Below are 9,717 nucleotides of genomic sequence, written 5' to 3'. Positions count from 1 at the left end.
CGACACCAACCTCTCTATATTTTGTATTTAAATTTTGGTGTGGACCAAAGGGGCATGCCCATTTGTCTTTCATGCTTCTTATCATTCATCAAAACAGTAACACTAAAAACCCTCACTATAAACATTATTTGTTATGTGTGTATTTACTCTATGATTTTTGCCTATTAAAATATAAAAAAAAATTATTAATATGATTTTAGGTATATTACATATGATTAGAGATTTGGTATAAACCAACGTTGTTAATGAAGAAAAATGGAGTATACAATTCTTGTCACTTTTTTTTCCATCCAATACATTGAGTACTACTAAATTATTCATGTGAAATACAATTAAAGTCTCTAAATACATTAAGTTATATTATTTTCTTTCTTTTACCTTTCTCTCTCTATAATTTTTCCTCTCCTTTTTTTCTTCAATTTCTCTTCCATAACTCATCTATTACAAAATATGATCACGTCATGTTGTAGATGAGTAATCAGGGTACATCTTTACCCAATCAGATTTTCAAACAGAAAAAGTTCATTTTTTACTCTAAAGATTCTGTATCTCTGTTTTTCTATATGATTTAGTCATTAATCTTGATGGGACAGTTGAGAAAAGTGTTCTTCTTAACTTGTTTTACCATATACTAAAATTTGATAATATTTGGATAACTTGCTATAGGTTCCTAAATTTTGGAGTGGTATTCTGTTTGAGGTAGAATTTTCTTCAATGGAATTTCAGGTAAGGGAAGCTAACTTAAATTTTTAATAGCACCTTAGGCTAGAAGATCTGGATGTGGAGGGGATGTGGTCCCAATATTCAATTTATCTTGAAGGGATGTTGTGTGTTTATATATTGTGTTTTGTTTGTTTATATATTGTTTAAACTTGTAAAAATATTAGATTTTGATGGTTTAATATTTAAGTGTTATTTTTTATGTTAAATAAGATTTTAAATATTGTGGATTGCGTTTTGAATGATATTGTATGATGAAAATTATATGGAATTGAATTCATACATTTGGGATAATGTATGAACTGATGTTTCTTTGTGTATTAAGTATTGATGCCTATGTGGTAACAGAGATCTCTGAGCTTCACTGATGATCTAACTCACATAGACTAAGATATCAGGTGAGATGGTGAGAAGCTGATGGGGGAGTTTATGCACATCGTGGCATATGAGATGCATAACTTGAGTTGTATTGAACTTACCCTGATCCTTTCTCTTGGATTCACTAGTAATCTTTGGATCAAGTGTTAGTCTTTGGTAGGACTTACTTAATATAGGTATTCCGGAAGATGATGAATTCATGAGTAGTCCGTGGGATTGAAATGAAATTCAATGATTGTGATTGAAAATAGATCTATGTGTGGCCTATATGAATGATGGAATTGGTATTGAAATTTTATATGACAACATTTAAAGAAATGTTTAAAATGATTAGTTTGATTGATTCTTTCTCCATGAATTAGATATGTAAGGATCTAGAAAATTACCTTAGAGTAGAAGTACACCTGAATATTTTATTATTAAAATGAAAAGACAATATAAATAGAAAATTCAGTTATTTAGGTTTCATTTCAAAAGAACCACCATCTATCTATAAGTTCCTTTTTTCTTTCCTCTCACTTCTCTCTAAGATTCTAACCTCCTCGCTCATTAGACTTCTGGCAGTGAGATCTACAAAACTGCCCGATCAGAATCTCTGATAGAGTAAGTTCAACTTTACTCTTCTCTTTGAGATAAATTTTGAACTTCTTAGGTTTGTCACTGCATAGGTTTTGCATGTGACTCTTTTAGCTTTAAGGTTAATCTTTGTTAGCTTAGGATCCCAGTGGTATAGTTAGATTTTTTTATCAGGTCTCTATGATGCAGGTTAGGCTACCCTTGAACTTTTAGTAGTTTGGAGCTCTTAGGGAGCATTTGCTCAAGTTCAGGTAAGGGAAGCTAGTTTAGTTTTTCAATAGAACCCTTGGCTAAAAGATCTGGATGTAGGTTGACGTGGTCACGAATTCTAATTTTGGTTTACAAGAATTATTGTTTATGAGTAATGTGGTATTATTTGAAATAAATTGTGAAAAATGTTGATTTTGATATAGATGATTTATGGTAGAAGATTTGGTTTGAATCTAAAAATTTAGTTGATTTGTATAATTGATTAGTGTAAGTTACTTTTAAAATGAGTGAGTTGTTGAAATTGTTTTTGTTTGACTTAGAATGGTGAAATTAGGAAAAATTATGCAGATTTTTCTGCATATCTCGCCTAAGCGAGATAACTCTCGTTCAAGCAAGAATAAAATGAAAAAAAGGGTGCTCTTGGGTCTTTTCTCGCTCAAGCGAGTAAATTCTCGCTCAAGTGAGATCTATGATGAAATTCTGGGTGCTCTCGGCTTGGTTCTCGCTCAAGCGAGAAATTCTTGCTCAACCTAGAAATTCTTGCTCAAGCTAGAATCTCTGTAAAAAAAACTAAAATTTATTTTTTTCCTTTAAAAGGTTGGTTTATTTGTTTTTGTATAGTTTTACTTATAAATTATGTAATCTTTTATTTCATGTATATTTAATTGAAAATCTCTTTAATTAGACATTTATATGATTAGTAGATGAATTGTGGTGTATTTTGGAAATTCTAAAATTTGGTATGATTTGATTGTTTGATTTGGATTTTGTGAGGTTCAGAATATAAATTTTAATCAAGACATGGTATTTTCAAGAAAGAAAATACCGGGTTAAGATTGTTTAGGATGTGCATTGACTAGGGATTCGTCTAGAAGGAGATATCCTGACTATGTTGAGATAATGGAATCATATATAGATGAAGTTATTCTGGTGGTGAAAGTCGAAGGAGATTCATATGGATGGGTAAGTTGTTTGAAAGATAACTAACTTGACCTGTTATATGAGCTAACCTGTCATACTGGGAGAGATGATATTAAGATTATTTATGCGCATAGCTGTGTGGATTTCACAGTGATATAGTATGATAGGTGCAAATCTTCGAGTCTAAGTCAACGCACGAGTCTTCTAGAAGTATAGTCAAGTATCTATGTATTGTGAGTCAGTGGAAGTCTGACATGTGAAAGATGAATATAGAATTTTAATAGACACTTGATGATTTGAGAAATTGTATGAGACTTGATGATTTATGTTTATTATTTTGAAATTAAAATTATGTAGAGATTTTTTTATATAGCTAGCTTATCCTGTTTTATTTTTTTGTTTCTTTATCTGTGATGATGTGTATTTACACGGGAGCAGATGATGTTACAGGTGATAGAGTTTCTCAGTAAGAAGATTGATGATGAAAATTTTTATTTTCTTTTGAATAATTGTCTTAAATTTATGTACATATTTAAAGTCCTATGAAAATGGATATATTTTGAAACATTATATAAAAGAATTATAGACATATTTGAATTATGTTTATATATTTATTTTGATATTTCAAGCAGATTATGATTATAAGATATGGGTGAAAATTTAGGGATGTTACAAGATATGTTATGAAATTTCTTTTCGTTAGTTTACCCTTGTTTTTCTTGTTATGTTTGAACTGCGATGATTGTACTACGTACACAAGCAGATGATCATACCGGTGTCGTAGGGTATGGAGGGCTTTAGGATGTAGTTTTGAACCTTATATTGTTAATATTTGTATTTCTATAAGTCATAATCTTGTAATAGAAATATTTTGAAAAACTCCAAGTCTGTATAGAAACATGTAGAACTTGTATTGTAATAGTTAAATGTATTTTCTGGGGTGTTACACTACAAGCATTCTAATGGTCTAAAGTTTGGATCATAGACGAAAATCAATTTCGCGTTATAGTATAAAGACGAGAAACATATTTAATCCTTAAAAATTATTTCATGTGATGTTTTAAGTTGTTTATATTGTTTTCTTGTCTTAGTTTTGTTTTATTTTTTATTTGGATATCTCACATTGATTATATATTAGAACATTTCATAGTATATAAGTGCGTGCAAACATCACCTTATAAGGTTGAGTTATGCTTAAATTTCACTTCCTAATATGATATCAGAATCATTTAGAGTCCATCCTAGCAAAAGTTTGTTAACCTTATCAGGTCACCCGCTATTAAATCACTATGGATCACCCATAAGATATAATCTCACAGACGAGTTGGAGGGTCTCAACATGAGGAGGTGTATTATAGATCCTACATCGACTAGAGGTAAGAACATTTCCTAGTATATAAATGAGTGTAAACTTCATTTTATAAGTCGATTTTATAAGATTTTTGCTTCTTAATATGATATTAGAATATTTTAAACCTATGTTAGAAGAGTTTTTTTAATATTTTTGTTTGTAGGTCAACTAACAATTATGTGAAATGAAATAAACATAACAACTTGTGAAAATTAATTCTTCAATGCACATTAAATAACTATACCATTAAGAGTTAAAATTATTAGACAAATAACTATTTCAGTTTAATAAGTAATTTAATAAAAAAGCATATGATGACACGTGCTTAAGTATTTTTTATAAATGTGGATATGTATTTTGGTAATTTATCGTGTTCACTTCAAGATTGTTCAAATGAAATGGATAAGACATATATTCCTTTTACTTTTTTTTACGACTTACCTAACTTTCTTCACCCTATGATTGTGAAGTTATCCTAAGATATTAAAGTTTTGTTTATTCTAAAAATAAATTATATAGTTTGATAATTTTTTTGGGATGTTATTAAATAAATTGCTAGTTATAAAATATATGATATAAAAGAACTTTATACGTTATTTAATTACATTGTTAATATAATTTTTTCAAGATAATTGCTATAAAATGTTACTAAACATAATATTATATTCAAAACCATTTTTTCTTTTGTATGTTATCATTCTTCTTGTTTATAATGGGTGAAACATTAATCTTTCTCACATTTTGTTTATTCAATGTGGTTTTACATTGGGTTGAACTAATTTACTTTACAAAGGCAACACTCAAGATAATATCATGATAAAATATTCTAATCAAGTTGATGTCACATTTTTCAATAAATATATACTTCATAAATATAAATATATTAAAAAAAATCATTAAATAAAAATTATTTTTAAATATTAAAATAATTAGTTATTATATTAACTAAATTAATTAGATACTATTTTAAAGATTAAAAATCATTATTTTAGAGAAACATGGAATTCAAGTAAATCAAACCTATTTCTAAAAAATCATGATAATACAAGATAAAAAATTCTCACGTTAGATAAAATCTTATTATCTATCACTCTCATACTAGTAACACTATCAACACATTTGTCACATTCAAAATAGTATATATAACTTTAAAGTTCAAGCATCTACTCATAACTATAAACACTTTCATCTACATTTTAATCCCTAGAGCATAATACTAAAATTATTAAAAGAATTTACCACCAACATTGACTCATTTTTCAGACAAATAATTTATTTTTATGTTACAATTTGAGATTTGAATATTATCTAATATTTTTTTTCAATTCCAATTAATTCATATTTTAAATATACTGTAGTGGTTAACAAATCATTTGAGTTCATTTTAATAAATAAATAAAATATATTGTTTTAATATGTAAATTATGTTAATAAAATTAATTTTAGTTTTAGAAATAATTATTTATATATAGTGTAATATATATTTTTATAAAACAAATTAACTCATAAACCTAAGTGTTATATAAAAGGAAAGAAAGAAAATGAAAATTTGACTGTTTAAAATAAGAAAAAAATACTAAAAAGCAAAGAAAAATGAAATGTAAGTGATTTAATTGATATGATAAATTAAAATAAATTATAAAATGATTAAATTGTCTTTATTGATAAAAAATAATTTTAGTTAAATACTAAATTTGAATTTATTTAAATAATTAGTATTATTGTTAATAATATTATTAATATTATAATTATAATTATTTTATGTTATATAAGATGATCGATTATGTTATTAATATAATCTAATCATACATAATCATTTTTCAAATAAAGGTAAGAAACTTAAAAACTTTGTGTAACTATTTTTTCATTTAACTTACTTAGAAACAATGCACATTCAGAGGTTTTCTTTCATTGCAAATCATCAACAAAAATATAAATAGAAACTCTCACATAAATAATACATCACTGAAAACCAACAAAACCATAAATGTTTCCCATAAAATATATTTAGTTCAATTCATGTCAAAAAAAAATTTGTCTTGTTTTATCATTGTCTGAAACTTTTGAGTTTACTAATAATCCTATTTTAACTAATCATATGTATAACTACTGGTTCTAGTTATTTAGAAAGATTTGTAGGTAAATTAAAGTACAAAGTAGATAACATTTCTTTGTCATTTATTATCCTACCACTCGTGTAAAAATGTCTAGAACTCTGTGCATAGTTTAATAGTAGTAACATGACTCATAAGCTTTCATAATATTGCATCCTTATCTTCAAGTTCCCCTTTTATACACAAACACTTTGAGTCAAATTATGGTGCCTCGTGACCTTTGGCTACCTACAAAACCTATATGCTAATTCTCCTCTCTCAAAAAAATTCTTGTGTTCCTAATAACCTCCTCTTTTAACCAATGTTTATCCAAATAATAACCAAACCAATTCCAACATCCAAAAATTCTTTGGTGGCAAAACGTGTAATGGAATATGTTCACTGTAATAGATGCGTGAAATGTTGATAACTGTATCATATTATAATTTGAAAGAAAAATAATTTTAAAATTTATTAATGAAAATATACAATTTTTTAATAAAAATAATAGAAGTGTAGCAATTAACAGAGTACTCCTAGGATCCTATGAGGAAAAGAATAGAAAAACAATTTAGGAGTCTGATACTGATAAGGTGAAGCTATAATTTAGGGCTAAAAGACAAAATACTAGGACTACTAGACAACCCTCTGTGCCCCTCCTATATTTCAACCCCTAAATTAAATTAATGTTACCAAACAAACACATCAATTAGTGGGTGCATGCTTACAAATAATAATATATATATTTTTTAATGAGTGAATGAGCAAATGAGAATCTTAACTATTATCTCTTCCTCGGGCAACGGGCACCTTCTCCTCCATTCACAAACCACACCGTACTGTGATCAATTAACTACACTTTCAATAATTTTTAAGCATTACTTACCAATTAATGATCATCATCATACCCATTAATCGAAAGATGTAAAATATTATTACAATTTATGCAATTAAAGAGGAATTTTTCGTGCTTTGCATAGCAAGAATATACCAAAGAAAAAAATGGAAAGTTACACATGAAATAGCGTGTATATTTTGACATTATTGTTAGAAGGTTTGCTTTCATGGATGATGAATTATTTAGGTATATCCTAGTTACCTAGTACCCAAATTTGAATGTAAGGTAGGTATGAACAGTGCATTTGAATGTTAGCTAAGGCCTAAAATATGTTATGGGATTAAAAGAACTGAAAAGAAAAGAAGATTCTGTGGTTTAATTACTAAGCCTTTAACACTTTTGGTAATTGATGAAAACCCAGAAATTCAAGTGAAGACATGTCCATCAATAAAGTTCAATAGGGTCCCCAATATTTGAATCTGCCTCTCTCCCTCTCTAACTCTCTTTCACTGCTACGGTCAGCCCTGCCCGCTGCCCGTTATGATTCTAACCTTACCAATGTTAAAAATCAAAATCTCTCTACCCTCACAGTCTTCTTCCTCTAGAAGGTTAAAATTTACCAAGTCTTCTCTTTTCCAATTTCATAAGTCTGTCTTGTAGTGTTAGTGTAATTTTGGGTGAGTTATGTCATTAATTACTGCAAGGGTGTAATTATGATTTGGTTGGAGACTTAGGTTTGTGTCAAAACTGTAGCAACCTCTTCACAATGCCAAAATGGGTGTTTAAAAAGCACTTGATGTCCCTTTTAAGAAACCTTGTCTTGAAGATTCCTTGCTCCACTCTCTTGAGTTTGGCTATTTCAGTGTGGTAGTGGTATCAGTTATATACATACAGAAGGGTGAAGGAGAGATAGTTCCCACTTGAATCATCATTACCAAACTTCTCCACAAAACCAAAGCCTCACTCTCCCTCCCAACTTTTGACTCAAAAATTATCATTTCAAACCACTCTGCTGTGGGATAAGTTTGTGCCCTCCCAGTGTTTGGTTTGCAACCCTTCTCTGGCCTGGCCCTGGTAAAGGTTCAATATCTTGTAGTTGCCAGCTTTTGTACATGCCAGTTTATACCAACCTTTACCACTTCTTTTAAACCAAACCCCTCTAGAATAAGCTTTTCCCTCATTGTCTCAAGAAAATGGCCCCTTCTGGAAGGACAACAGCTGCAGCAACATCAACAAGGACAGCCTCAAAGACAAACACCACAACAACAAGGAGAACAAGACAGCAAAGAAGAACAGCACAGTTCAAGAAGAAGCAGCAGCAGCAGCAGCAGCACACAAAGAGCAACAAAAAGCAAGAGACTGATCTTGTTCCCACTGTTTTACCCTCCAGCTGCTCCTCCATAAGCTCACAAGACTCCTCAAAGGAAGTGGACATGCAAGGTTCTGAGGTCATTGATGTGTCCTTGAGTCCATGTTCCACACCAAAGGGTCAGAAGTTTAGGATTCCTGAGATTTCAACATGCCCCCCAGCACCCAAGAAGCCTAGGGTTCTTTCCAATTGCTCTTTGCGAAGGTCTCCACTTTCATTCTTTGTACCACCTGACTTGGAGCACTTTTTCTTAGTGGCACTTCGAGATGTCTCAGTTTGATTTTGTGTGTTAATAGATGATTGAGAAAGATACATGTGTTATAGTAATAAGATCATGACACTTTAGAAGATGGACTTTTGAAGTGGTTTTAGTATATTTTCTCTTCATGTGTACCTCTAGAAAATGACAGAGGTATGCTTTGAGAACTTTAGATTTTGGTGTGTTCATCTTAGAAATAGTTACTACTTCCCCCTTTCTTCAATTTCTGCTAATTTTAACAATTTGTAGGGTTTGCAGTCACTAAATTTAGCTGGGGTGTTTCCCAGCTAATTTAGACATTTAGCTTACTTTCCTTTTTTTTTCTTTTCCCTCTTATAGAAGACATGTTCTGACCTTCAAGTGTGTGCTGAGTGCAAATGTAATGGGTTTGGTTTAAGGTGTGTGAGTGTTCAAGCTTGCAACTCAACAAAGCTTCAGCTGTCAACTAGAGAAAGTAAAGCCATACACTTTCCTTTTGTATGCAAATCCCTCTTTGTTTCTTCTCCCTCTGCTTCTCTTACTGCATCACTTCTTGTTAATGATACTTTTAGTTTCACAGTAAATTTTGGTACCCTTCTGTTTCTATGATATTCATGGCTACAACAAGGTAAGGAACTGTTAACAATCCATTCTCTGAATTACACAAATAAATAACTTCAGAAGTAGTACTCTGTACTCTGCAGTTCCATACACGCAAATTGGTATACTAACAAATTCAAATCAACATCTTCAATTCCTGATATCATGATTACACACTCTTGTAATTAAGTGTTTGATTTTTATTTTGTAGTTAGTAGGACTAAACCCCACTAATCATTATACAGTAGCACTATAGTTTGTCTTCAACATTTGATTAAATTAGGGTAAAATAGTGTATACCATAGTCAAACCAAGGGTCCACCACATGATACATCAATTAATGATACTATATATACGAGTCACCATTTTTTGCTCAAAAACAAAAACAAAACTCATTTATTTTTCACCTAAGACCCTTCTAAC

At 29.9% G+C, this 9,717-nt stretch overlaps 1 protein-coding gene across 1 annotated transcript; it reads left to right on the top strand.

The window, feature by feature from the left end:
- The first annotated feature begins 7,512 nt into the window (after window positions 1-7,512).
- Window positions 7,513-9,201, top strand: LOC137831414 (uncharacterized). The gene has a single exon (XM_068639084.2). It carries the CDS (start codon window positions 8,281-8,283, stop codon window positions 8,734-8,736), a length of 456 nt encoding a protein of 151 aa, XP_068495185.1. The 5' UTR covers window positions 7,513-8,280; the 3' UTR covers window positions 8,737-9,201.
- Window positions 9,202-9,717: the final 516 nt, after the last annotated feature.

This window comes from Phaseolus vulgaris, chromosome 6, assembly GCF_051622355.1.
Source record: "Phaseolus vulgaris cultivar YP4 chromosome 6, ASM5162235v1, whole genome shotgun sequence".
In the NCBI taxonomy this organism is placed as follows: Eukaryota; Viridiplantae; Streptophyta; class Magnoliopsida; order Fabales; family Fabaceae; genus Phaseolus; species Phaseolus vulgaris.
Note: the sequence above shows the minus strand (reverse complement) of the source record. Positions and strands in the feature narration are given on the sequence as shown.